The sequence below is a fragment of the Carettochelys insculpta genome, unplaced genomic scaffold (assembly GCF_033958435.1).
Source record: "Carettochelys insculpta isolate YL-2023 unplaced genomic scaffold, ASM3395843v1 scaffold_0035, whole genome shotgun sequence".
NCBI lineage: Eukaryota > Metazoa > Chordata > Testudines > Carettochelyidae > Carettochelys > Carettochelys insculpta.
The window spans coordinates 235217-247956 of NW_027439072.1; the positions used below are offsets into that span (position 1 = coordinate 235217).

Genomic DNA, 12740 nt, shown 5'->3' on the forward strand with positions numbered 1-12740 from the left:
AGCCTGGGAATGACTGGCTGAGAATCAGCACACGGGATCATTTCCAGGGCAGAAGGCAATATGCCGCCTCTGTGATAGACCCAACCTGGAAAGCAGCCTATGGAAACTGGAAACACAGAAATGATCCAGGCGCACGGACAGTACAGACAGAATGCCTGTCCACACTGGAGCTGGGGACAGGAGCTGGCTGGCTTATGTCGGTGCACAGCAGCAGCCTGGAGCTCTTTGCTGCCTTTTGACTCTGTGCAGGTGAGAAAGGACAACTTGTTTCCAGCCACAGTGGAGGGTGGGGAGAAAAGAAGAGCTCTGCAAAGACATGGGCCAAGTTATCCCTCCCACCCACCCCATATGCTGTGGCTGGAAGCAGCTCCTGTCCCTTTCCTCCCACACACATTACAAAAATTGCTGCTGGGCACATTCTGATGGGAACCCTGACAGAAATCTGGGCTGGGCGTGTGACCCTGCAGGCTGCGTTCTGCTGGAATCCAACTGAACTTGCTCAAACTTGAGGAATTTTATGGGTGTCCCGTATTCAGCAAACGGAAACATGGTCACTCTCGGAAAAGTGCTGCCTTGGATTGTGGAAGAGACTCCTTGACAAGAACCCAGCCTTGTCTCTTGCAACAGTGTAAGATCTTCTCCAGCTCTAGCGGGGCTGGGTACAGACACCTGACCCATTGTCATTACCTCTGCAAATACACGTCTACATCCTTAGCCGTGCACAGCCTTGCCCTCCGCTTTGGAGCCAAAATCAACAAGCCACAGAACTCTACTGCAAAATCCTGGCCTCCATCTACATAATCTTACAGTCCTTCACCCAGTCCCACTTTCTCCCTCTTCTGCGTACAGCACCTCTGAGAGCTGTGGAAAATGGATCTTCATTGCAGTGACTCCTCGGTCACAGCACGGTCACCGCAGTGGTGTTGCCCTTCTGCACAGGAAGGCAGCCAGAAGTTGATTGGCCCTGCACCAAAACATGAGTAAGTAGCAAACCAAACCAAACCGACCAACCCACTCACCTGAGAGGAGGAGTAACAAATAGACAAATAAGGTCTGGCGTATTGGAGCACTTTCTGTTTTGTCACCTGATAGCAGCAGAGTTATTTCCCTGGATGTATCATTCCATAACCCCAGCTGTGAGCAGGCAGGGAACTCAGGGCTCTGACTAGTGCAGCTCTCACTGAGTAGAGGCAGGGAGGTGCCATGGCTGGTTTAAATCTCCGCAGTGTTCTGGTGACAGGGGCCAATCAAGGAATCGGCCTGGAACTGATCAAGCAGCTTCTGGGGAACTCCAACCCACCAGAGTGGGTCTTTGCCACCTGCCAGGACCCAGCAGGGGAGCAAATGCAGGTGAGAACGGGGCAAGGGGGGTGGAGTTAGCAGTAGCTGGAGGGGGAAGCAGAAGCTGCGCAAGGGGCTTCCAGTGTTGCAGCACTTGGGGCTGAGACCCACACACTGGAGCAGGCAATGACTGCAGACCCTTCTCCAGCTCGAAGGTGCACAGTTGCACCCCAAACCCTCTACACCTGGCAGCTCAGGTCCCAGAGCAGTGAGGATGTGGCAGCATTTGGTGAGCCTGGGGCACCGACCCAGGGGCTGTGGATCGTCTTGCCCAGCATAGGTGAATAATGACTATAGCACAGCAATACCCAGTCCCACCAGCCTCCAGTGAGCCTAATTCATGAGTCTGACACCTCCCTTGTCTGCCACTACCTCAGGTCCTCTGTCTTCTCAGCTCTGCTCCCACACCCAGCCTGGAGAACTGCAGATTCTGAGTAACTTCTGGGTCATGGCACCAGCTCCTTCCACAGCTGACAAAATCCCCACTCACAACCAACTCCTGAGAACTTGAGACACTGCCAGATCCCAGCGGCTGGGGGGAACCCCCCTTACCTCCCCTGGGGGAACTGACCTCCAAAAGCCTCCTCCCAGTCCCCATGAATGATGGGGAAGTGATTTGTGTCCCAGACTCCATCACACTGAGTTAGACAATGGCACTGGAAATGCTCAGGGGCAATTAGAAGCCTCCTACTGGTACAGAAACCAGGGCAGGTTGTTGTACAAGGAGGCTTGGTGGAGAAAAGCAGTTAAGACATTGACTTGGTTCCCAGGGTCAGTGGGGATCTGGATCCTGCCCAGCATGGCCCTGGGCATGGGCCCAATGTCAATAACCATTTACTTCATTCTTTTTCAGGAATTGCAGAAGCTGGAGGCCAAACATTCGAACCTGGTGATCATTGCGCTGGGTGGGTGCCCGGCCCCAGGCCCAGAGCTGAGGTTCCATCTCCCTGCAGCATGTTCTTCCTGTTCCTATCCCCCTCTGCATCCCCCCTCCCAGGTTCACCCAGTCCCAGTGAGGAGAACAGGACCAGAGTCAATAATCGCTGAGAGCTCATTGATACCTTCACCAGCCCCAGAGGAGGCAGGTGTGAGTGGAAATTCTGGCAGGGTTGGTTGGCTCTGGAGAGGCTGGAAAGCCCCAGGACCACCATGTGGCAGGTTCCTCCTGTGAGAGTCACACATGGGCAGCTCTGTCTGGCATTCCCACCTCTGGGATGGAGCCCTGCACGTCCAGCTGGGGACTTCTCTCACCTACAATGCATCACAAGCAATTCTAAATCATCCACTTCCTTTGTCTAAGTGAGATCAACTCCGCGCGTATGAACTAATCACCGACTCCAGCACATTTCCATTTTCTGGGCTACTCAGATTGTCCAAGGAACTGATCATAATTGTCTCTCTGAACTAGCTTTTCCTCTTGTTGCTCCAGCACAGCTCCCCATGCCTGGACCCAGCAGCAGTCCCCAACCCCCACCTCCTTTCCCCAACCCCTCTCCCACCTCTGAGCCCAATGGAAGAAGCCCTCTGGCCCAGGGGGCTGTGCTCTGGTGGGGGTGACATCGGAGAGGAGGAATCATGCTCTTGACCCCCTGCTCTGTCGCTGTAGATGTCACAGAACCAGCCAGCATCAAGGCGGCGGCAGCCAGAGTTGAGACACACCTGAAAGGCTCGGGGCTCAATCTGCTGATAAACAACGCTGGGATAGTGAAGTTGAACACACTGGAGTCAGAGACACCAGAGGACATGGCCCTGGTGTACGCGACCAATGTGACGGGGCCCTTGCTGGTGAGCCAGGTAAGGGCCCTGACAGAGAGCACGTGGCCAGATGCACCAGGGTTTGACAGTGCTTGGGCCAGGAGTCCTCCCTTCCCTGGGTTTGGGTCACTGGGTCAATATGGGGCCTTGGCTGGGAACACAAAGGCTGCAAGTGTATTGAGGGACTTGAACCTCTCAGAAATGAAACCTCACCCCAGATCCCTGCATGGCCCTGGCTCTGCACACACACTGCTTCAATCCCTCACTTTTCACACCCAGAGCATCAGTGCAAGGACAGCATCATTCATGAAGCCCCAGTTCCCTTACTTGAGAGACCTCTGTCTCCCCAGTCCCACCACTATGTGTGGCCTTAAGAGGACTCTCTCCCCATCCCCTCAGATGTGGCCCAGCCGGCAGAGGGGCATCTGTCTGCTCCGGGGCTGAGGGTGACTGCAGCACGGAGCTGCGAGATGGTCTCTGGCTGGCCGGGCTGGGGCTCATGGACGTAGGTCCACAGCCAGGAACTACGGCCCTTCGAACTGTGAGGACAGAAACGTGTCCTTTCTCCTTGACAAATAGTCCCCAGTGGGATAAGCAGCAGGAAGGGGCTATCAGGGCTGGTTCCCTCTTTTACCAAAGGCACCGAGTGCTTGTGAGCATCTCTGTAAAGCCCCTGGACACCCTGGGCAGCCCATGAGGCTCACAAATGGGCACCTGGGTCTGAGTGGCGGCAGGAACTGGCACAAACTCGACAGCCCAAAAAATGAGCTTCCCCGTGTGTTCACTACACACCCATCTCTGCTGGTGCTCAGCAGACTGATGGCCCCAAGTGGGCTCACTCCAGGTGCCATACGAGCTGCAAGTGGCAGCGCACAAGGGGCTGCGGGGGAGCAGGACAGGCTAGGAGGGATCCACGCTGGGTGGGTCTGTCACTGGCCTGTGTACAGAGACCGAGTGTGGCACAGGCCGGGGAGGCAGGGCTTGTGTGGCCAGAGGCCGGGGGGTTCAGGCACCTGCTGCGGAGCCGGCACAGACCAGTTAGCTTCACGCCAAGGGCAGCTGGTGGGGAGATGCCTCAGAGCAGAGGAAAGAGATTCTTCCAACCCCGGCAGGGCTGTGGGGAGGCTCTGTGCCCTCCCTGGTCCTCATCCTTCCACTCCTCTCCCCACACACCCTGGCTCCTGGCCAAGCCACAAGCTGTAGCCTGGCTGGGCAACTCAAACCATTGACCTGCCCAGGGTAGGCAGGTGGGGGAGCAACATCCAGCCTGAGTCCCTGATCCCGGGGCCTCCTGCTCAGGATATAGGGGGGGTTCCCAGAGATGTCCACATGACTCTTCCCCTGCCCTGGCTCTGGCTTGCAGCCTTGCCCAGCAAAGACTCACAGCTGAGGAGCTGCAGCTGGGCCATGCTCAGAGCCATGTGGGCAGCTGTGGGGAGCCGCAGACCCCCCATCTATCTGCCCTGGATGGGGACTCTGAAGGCGGGAACATGAGTTGGGTCATTCTGGGCTCCTACCTGGGCATGAGCAGGGTCCACAGCTCCCCACACCTGCCTGTGTGGGGCTCCTACTTCTGGCCTGGCCGGGGGCTGGGTTTCAGGGGAAAGAGCAGAGACCCACCGCATTCTAGTGGCTTGTCTCACGAGCACGAGGCTGGTTCCTTTTCTGACCTCACGGCTGCTCTGCTCTCCCCACTGCCCAGGCCTTCCTGCCCTTGCTGAAGCAGGCTGCCCAGGGAAGCCCCCAGACAGGACTGAGCTGCAGCAAGGCGGCCATCGTCAACATGTCCAGCGAGGCTGGCTCCATCCGGAATCTCTACCTCTGGCATCTGGGACAAGTCATCTCCTATCGCTGCAGCAAGGTACAGGGCACACCCAGCAGGGCCGGACTGCTGCCTGGGTCTGCTACTTGCACAAACCCCTGTCAGTCGGTGTCTTCCCCTTGTTCCCCATCCTACTGCCACCACTCCAGCCTCCAGCGCTGTGCTGGGCAGGGCTGGCAGATTTTTGTCTGCCTGCAATTCACTTGGGCTTCAGATCAGAGTTCCCATCCGGTGAGGAACTTTCTGTTGTGCCTGTATCCCGCTGGAGAAATCCTCACACTCTGAGGGGCCAGGGCAGCTCAGCCCCCGTCCAGCCAGTCTCAGCTCAGGGAAGGTCACTGCGGAGCTATGAATTCTATCCCCCCTGGGGTGGACATTCCCCACTTTGATACTATCCCCAGTTCAACTCAAGGGGGTCAGATCCTTGCTGCGTCTGGCTCAAATGTCGGGTACCCCAAAGGAGCATCGATGTCACATTTCCACTTTCCTCTAACTGCCCAGATCCTGCGTAACAGAGAGCAGCCTCAGCACAGCTCTCATGTGTGCTCACCTGTCACGGCTCACTGCAGGCCTGTCAGCATCAGCGGCTCATCAGAGTGCAGCCACACCTGCATCTCGGTGGCTTGCTGTCCTCATTGAGCCCATCAGAGACTGCAGCTCCCACGAGTGTTTTCTTCTCACTAGTGTTTCTGACAGGCTGAGTACTTGGGCAGCCATCTGGGAAAAACTCACATGCCACCCAGGTGATCAGCAGAGCGCGCACAGCCGGCAGCGTGTGTTTTCATTGGTGGGTGCCATCCACACATGCTTCAGTGCACATAAAGTTTATTCTGCACATAGAAGGACAAAAACAAAAGGAGCTCTGATCTCACCCCTTTGTCTCTCTGTCTCTCCCATCCCTCCCTTCGGGAGGGTGGGTCGTTTCCTACAAGGCTCATTCCCTCCCACACACTCTGCTGTCTCTGCTCATGGTGTCTCACCTGCAGGCTGCTCTGAACATGCTCACCAAGTGCCAGGCCTTGGGGTATGGTGGAGACGGGATCCTGAGTGTCGCTGTCCATCCTGGCTGGGTGCAGACAGACATGGGGAATTCTGACTCCATCCAGGTAGGTGCCTCGCTCGGAGAGGACAGTGATTGCCAAGTGTTAGGAGCCGATGTTTATTGTAGGGGTAATGGCTGTGCTGGAACCCATCCTGCCCTCCGCCTCTGCCCTGCGTGGAGGGATCGTGTCCCACTCAGATGCCCTCAGGGATTCCATGCTGTGCTCTGGGCTTCCAACCTCCTGCTGCCGCTTGCTTGGTTCCTCAAGCTGCTGGCATCCCCGAGTGAAGGTGAGCAGAGCTGCTGCTGCTGCTGCTGCTGCTGCTGCTGTGGGGTTTTTATGGGCACCAGCTCACAGGTACTTTCATGCAGTCATGTCTGTGCTCTCCACCCAGTATCTTCATGTACCCCCAAAGCCCAAATCCCATCCTGGACTCTGGACAACTTCAACTTACCACTCTCTAGCCAAGAGCTAAAACCCACTCCAGCTCCCCAGCCCAGATCCTGGACCCCCATCCTCACACCCACCCCCCAGTCCTGAGCACCTTCCACATCTTCTGGTAGCCCAAATCCCTAATTTCCAGCTTTTCCCTAAAGCCCAAACTCCCAGGCAGAGCCCTCACACTCCTGCATCCCAACCCTCTGTCCCAGCCCAGAGCCCCTCCCCCACTCAGACCCCTTGGCCCCACTCCCACCGCATGAATTGTGTTACCTGCACCAGGGTGAAGGTCATGCATCACAACACAGCTGTGTTTTGCACACCCCCTGCCTTGGGACACACAAGAAAATTCATGCCACTCGGGAGGGACAGTTCAAGGGAACTCCAGCTGGGCCAAGGGCTCAACTTGGTCCTGTCTCTGGGCCCCTGGGGTCCTGGGATGCTCCCAAAGTCAGCTCCCCCACCTCACTCTGCTTCCCCCACCCACAGGCCCCAGTGACGGTGGAGGCGAGTGTCAGAGGGATGCTGCACGTGCTCTCCACGCTCTGCGAGAAGGACAATGGAGGCTTTGTGAACTGGGAAGGGAAAGTTCTTCCTTGGTGAGATGTTCCCAGCCCTGCGCCAAGAGCCCTGGGCCAGGCTTTTCCAGTGACCGTGCTGTCAGCTGTGCCTCTGGCCTCAATAAACCCACTGAGCTAACGCAGGGGCCCTGATTGAGCCTGGCCTGGTCTGTCCTGTCCTGGAAGCCACCGGCTGCACCTGGGTGGAGATGCCATGTGACCACTGGTACCTCCCTCCACAGCCAAAGCCCAGAGCTGGTCTGTGAGGCAGGAGCTTTGGGTGTCCAGCTGGGAGAGGGTGGCTGAGAGTGAGGAAAACACCCAGGACCTCACTGCTGCAGGGAAGAGGCCCAGGGAGAGCTCACAGGAAATGACACCCCTTCTCCCACACTTGTGCAGTATATTGAATTAGCCACCCTGAGTTATCTTGGCCAATGCTACCTAACCTGGGCCAAGAAGCCCCTGCCCCTGAGGCAGCGCAGGGGGCACTGGGAGGGGGAGGCCAGGAGCCTCTGGATACACTGGGTGTCTCTCTTCATCAGTCTGTCATACAGGAGGATTGTCTGGGCACAGCTGAGAAAGCCAAACCAGGGCAAATTGCTAACACAGTGTGTCCCGGTGTGGGCCAGGGTGTGCCCCAACTGGGGTGGAGCAGGCCACAAGACCTCCCCAACTCTCAGCCCTGCCTTGTTCTGGGCAGGCAGCAGTCCCCATAGGGCCCAGTCCTCCTTATCTGGGCTGCAGGTGGGCAGAATATGGGCCCTGGCCCTGAGGCAGGATTGGCCACATCCCACTTAGGCAGTCAAGGTGTAAGCCACAGACCTAGGTCAGGGCAGGGTCACAGTTGATTAGTCAGGCTCAACCCCTTCAGCAGGGCAGGGCACACACAGTCTGTGTAGCAGCCCTGGATCTGGGGCAGGGCTGGGCCACCTTTAATCAGGCTCAGCACCTTGTTAGCAGCTTGTGAGCAGCCACGGCTAACCTGCCTTTGCTTTGAAGTAGCCCAGGCACTTTGAAGTACCGGCGGGTTACTCACTGTGACAGACAAGCTGGCACTTCCAAGTTTGTAGCTTCAAAGTTGCGCGGGGGGGTGCGGGGAGGAGAGAGAATTAGCTTAATGAAGTGCTGCATTTGCATTACAGCACTTCATTAGTAATCTCCCAACACCCTATTTCCCATGCTCCCTTCCAAGATGGGAGCCAGTGCAGACACAGCCTGAGATACCCGCGCAGGTTACTGAACGAATTTAGAAATAGTGGATGGCTTTTTTTGAGGTCTTTAAACCTCATTCTACTAGGAATAGTGCCTATTCCAAAAGAGAGAATGGGGGCTGTATGGACAGGTAACTGGGGCTCTTTGAAAGAATAGTTTATTCCGAAATAATGCTGCTGTGTCGCCATAGCGCCCGTGTGCTTCAAGGGCTCTGATCTGAGCTAGGCTGTCTTGTGTGGGGACGTGCTGTTTTCCAATAGGTTTTGTTTATTCTGGGCCTTCCTTGGTGCGTGAAGGCGTTATTATCAAATGGCTTATTTGGGAGGAATAATTCTGAAATAAGCTGTTCTGAAATAACTCTGTAGTGCAGACAAACCTGGAAAACCTCTGCCCTGGGGAATAACAGCGGTGGTGAACTGGCAATGTGTAAAGACAAATTCCTGATTACAACCAGTCACAGTGTGGGATTATTTTGGGTGTGTGGACACTACAGAGTTTATATATATATATATATATATATATATATATATATATACGTATGAGGATACACATGTCACGGAAGTGTAAGGGACCTCAGGAGGTCATTAAATCCAGTCCTCTGCCCTCCTGGCAGGACCTAACACCTTCCCTGACAGGCATTATTTTTTTTTATCTCTATATAGGGCTTGTCTACACTACCTCTCCCTCCCTACTTGGAAGGGAGCATGTTACGTAGGGTGTAAGGAGATTGTTAATGAAGTGCTGTGCTGCACAGGCAGCGCTTCGTTAAGCTAATTCCCCCCCACCAGCAACTCTTTAGTGTCGGCTGGTGTGTAGCTGTGGCTCACCTGCCCGTACTTTGCACTGCCTGGGGTACCCCAAAGTCCCCTGAGTCCTCAAAGTTTGGAGGAGTTTAACACTTTGGAGTTGCCGGGGGCGGGGGAGAATTAGCTGAATGAGGTGCTGCGTATGCAGCACAGCACTTCATTGATGACGTCCTCACGCCCTGCTCACCAGCCTCCCTTTGAAGGAGGGCAGGGTTGTAGACAGACCCATTTGCCCCAGACTCCTAAATGGCTCCCCTCAAGGGCTGAGCTCACCCCCCTGGGTTGAACAGGCCAATGCTCAAAGCACTGAGCTCGCCGGCCTGCAGAGCAGGACCTTGGAAATGAGCAACAGGCAGCTGCAGGGCCCCTGGCCACTGAATGAGATTTCCTCCCCTCCCCCACCAGCCTGGCCTCCCCTTTCAGACTCTCTCACCCATCCCCCACTGCTCTGAGCCCAGCTGGGGGTTCCCGCAGCCCCGGCTGCCCCTTGCCAGCTGTCCTGGGCCCTGCAGTGGGTCCCCTCAGATCCTGTCTCTCCCACCCCTCCCCAGAGCCCTGATCCCCTTGTCCCCTCAGACCCTGCCAACCCCCCCACTGCCCTTTTCCCCTCCTCCCTCAGCCACAAGCCCTGGCCGGGTTCCCCTTCACACCTGGCACCCGTCCCCCCTGGCACCCGGCCTCCCCCTCCCTCTGCACTGTTTGTCACCCACTGAGGTCTTGGGCCCTGCCACAGGCTGTGTCAGAACAGAGACAGCCCGTGGGTGCAGCCCCTGCCTGGGGGGATCCTGCGGCTCTGTCTTCACGTGCCGCTGCTTCCAGAAGTGGCGTAATAATGAGCTGTCCAGGAGATGCGAATGAGGCATGGATGGAAATGTTCTGTACCTCATTAGCACATGGGCGCATGATTGGGAGCCCAGAAGAAGCTCTTCCAGACTCCAAAACACACGTTCAGACGCGCGGCCCACAGGGATCTTACAGAAGGAAACGCTCCCTCCAGAAGCCCCTGCTGTATTTGATCATCTCTCCCATGAGCTTATCATTTCCAGGGCTTTTGTTTTTCTTTAGTCGTCTCTCTGCTCTTTCTGCTTCCTCCTTCTAAACACCAGATGAAGCTCTGCTATCTGCACACACCTGACTCCCTGCCAGCCCCAACTCCTGGGCCTGCCCAGCTTTGATGGAGTTTGGATCTTGTAATGCAAGGGAGCAAGCTGAGCTTGTTCTGGGTGGAGTCACATGGACCAGGCAGGTAAAGAGTGGTGAAGGACTGAGTCCAGCCACACCAGCCCCCTGAGCTTGTGAATCTCACTCTAACCAGGAGGCAGTGTGGGGAAGACCTTGGCAAGGTGAAGTCAGGTGCAGCTGGTGTGTGGGGCTGTTTGGTTTTACTTTTGTCTAAAATTGTTAGAAGTGAAGTTCGCTTTTTGTCAGAAGCCGGGTTTGTTTTGCAAGGCCAAGTGTTGCTCAGGGAACAAGAAGTCTTGAGTTGAACTCGCTGATGCTCCCCCCAAAGAGTGTGTTTGTTGCTCTCCATGACCTTGCGTTGCCTACATTTTTCTCACAAACAGTGTGGTTTCTGAACTGACCTGAGTGTGTAGTTGGTTTCTTGCTTCAAAGCTGTGCGGAGAGCTTGGAAATGGCCTTGGAAAGGTGAAGTTAAGTGTAGGATTTATCAGAGCACTGGGGGTTTATTGAAACCTGATTTTGTGGAAAGCCCAGATCTTACATTGCAAGAGGGGCTTGTTGGTCTAGGGGTATGATTCTCCCTTTGGGTGGGAGAGATCCTGGGTTCAAATCCCAGACAAGCCCTTGTTCTATTGTTGTCTAATAGCTGATCCAGATGGTTTTGGGGCTTATGTCCTCTTACATGATTTTCCTCTCTTCATTTGCTCTGTTTAATGGAACAGCCACTTGCTACTGGATGGCTCAGCTCAAGCATCAGCTCTGTCAAGATATGCTCCTGCCAGTGACTACACCTCTCCTGTTCACTGTGGCAGCCCCTCTTGCTGGTAGAAGCTGCCACTGTCCAGCTTCTGACTCCCCCTTTTGTCTGGATGACTTGGCTGTTCTCCCTTCTGAGCTACAGTCCTTCATTTCTCTGGCACTCCCAGTCACCCAGACAATCCTCTCATTCCCTGCCACAAGCCTGATCTATGCCCTCAGTGGAGTTGGTGGAACCCAGGTGCACCCCACCTCTGGTTGCAGCCCAGGAGGGACCCTATACTGAGCACTTCTGGGGTTTTTCCTGCCACCTCTCCCTGCTCCTTCCCTGGACTGCTTCCTATAACTCCCACTTCACTTCTCTGCACTGGCTATGAACCCTCAGCCATTCCAGTATAAGCAACGTGCCAGCAGGAACTCAATGCTGCTGAAGGCTGGGAGGAATGTGTCTCCCAGAGATCATTTGCATGAGAGTGCAAAGGGGTGTATATGTGGTACCTTGCAAACAAAGCCTGATGGGTAGCAAGGAAGCAATGAGCATTGTCTATTTTAAACACATTGTTGTAAAATCACAATTTATGCTCACACTCAGCATAAGAATTGTGAAATCTCACCAATGCTCCAAGCTGTTGTGGGGGACAGGGCAGTCATCACAAGTGCACAAGACACGGATTGCACAGGGCTCCCCTGCTTTAAAAGATTGTAAAACAAAAGATAGAGAAGTACAGCTTGAGTTAGTTATCTGACTGTGGATAGCTCTTTATTTTGGATCTGGTTTTACTACTTTTCTGCACCTGATAAAGATAATAGTGAAAACTAGTGTTTTACTAGTAATTAAGATCACTGAGGCTGTATCTGTACTAGCCCCAAACTTTGAAATGGCCACGCAATAGGCCATTTTGAAGTTTACTAATGAAGCGCTGAAATGCGTTTTAAGCACTTTGTTAGCATGCGTGCGGACGCGGCACTTCGAAATTGACACGTCTCGCTGCCTCGTGGCTCGTCCTGACGGGGCTCCTTTTAGAAAGGACCCTGCCTACTTCAAAGTCCCCTTCTTCCCATCAGCTGGGAAGTAGGCATCGAAGTAGGCGGGGTCCTTTTGAAAAGTAGCCCCCTCGGGACGAGCTGCGCGGCGGCGAGTTGTGTCAATTTCGAAGTGCCGCGGCTGCCTGCATGCTAATGAAGCGCTGGATATGCATTTCAGCACTTCATTAGTAAACTTCGAAATGGCCATTTGCGTGGCCATTTCGAAGTTTGGGGCTACTGTCGACGTAGCCCAAGAGCTACAATCGTAGGACTTGGTTTCAGAGACAATCTTCAGCAAATACAATGACTAGCAGTTGGTTATTAGCACCAGCAGTGGATGGGTGGGGCAGCTGAGAGGGAGCAAACTGAATGCGGTAACAGGGCAAAGCTGGCATTGGCTCAGGTTCGGTGAGGGAATGCGTCAGTGTGAGGTGTGGAGTCCGCATAAAATACAGACTGGATGGGTCACTTTCCAACCTTTGTCCTCTGAATGTTAAAATCAAGATGCTTGAGAGGCTCATCCTTGAAACCCTTTTTGCTGATGACTGTGCACTGATGACACACAAGGAATCTGATCTCCAGCTCATTGTCAACAAGTTTGCTGATGCCCCTGGCTTCTTTGGTTTGACCATCAGCCTGGGAAAGACTCAGGTACTGTTTCAACCAGCTCCAGGATCTGTTGCTCTTCCCCACTTCAACCTTAACTAAAGGAACAAAGTTAAGAACAGGAGAAGAGTTTAAGTACCGTGGCAGCGTGAAAGCCAATGACAGCTCTCTTGACAAAGAAATCCAAGCCAGA

General features: G+C 54.7%; 1 protein-coding gene and 1 non-coding gene across 2 annotated transcripts; both read left to right on the forward strand.

Moving 5' to 3' along the window:
* Nucleotides 1-1203: 1203 nt before the first annotated feature.
* LOC142005741 (C-signal-like) lies at nucleotides 1204-7002 on the forward strand. The gene is made up of 6 exons (XM_074983093.1): nucleotides 1204-1350; nucleotides 2195-2246; nucleotides 2948-3135; nucleotides 4799-4957; nucleotides 5905-6024; nucleotides 6889-7002. Exons 1-6 carry the CDS (start codon nucleotides 1204-1206, stop codon nucleotides 7000-7002), a joined length of 780 nt encoding a protein of 259 aa, XP_074839194.1.
* A 3709-nt stretch (nucleotides 7003-10711) lies between these two features.
* TRNAP-UGG (transfer RNA proline (anticodon UGG)) lies at nucleotides 10712-10783 on the forward strand. The gene has a single exon. It is a non-coding gene; the product is annotated as a tRNA-Pro (tRNA).
* The last annotated feature ends 1957 nt before the right edge of the window (nucleotides 10784-12740 follow it).

Coding starts and splice junctions, on each gene's coding strand:
- LOC142005741 (XM_074983093.1), top strand. CDS start 1,204: ATGGCTGGTTTAAATCTCCGCAGTGTTCTGGTGACAGGGGCCAATCAA. Junction 3,136..4,798: donor GGCCCTTGCTGGTGAGCCAG/GTAAGGGCCCTG, acceptor CCCACTGCCCAG/GCCTTCCTGCCCTTGCTGAA. Junction 6,025..6,888: donor GGAATTCTGACTCCATCCAG/GTAGGTGCCTCG, acceptor CCCCACCCACAG/GCCCCAGTGACGGTGGAGGC.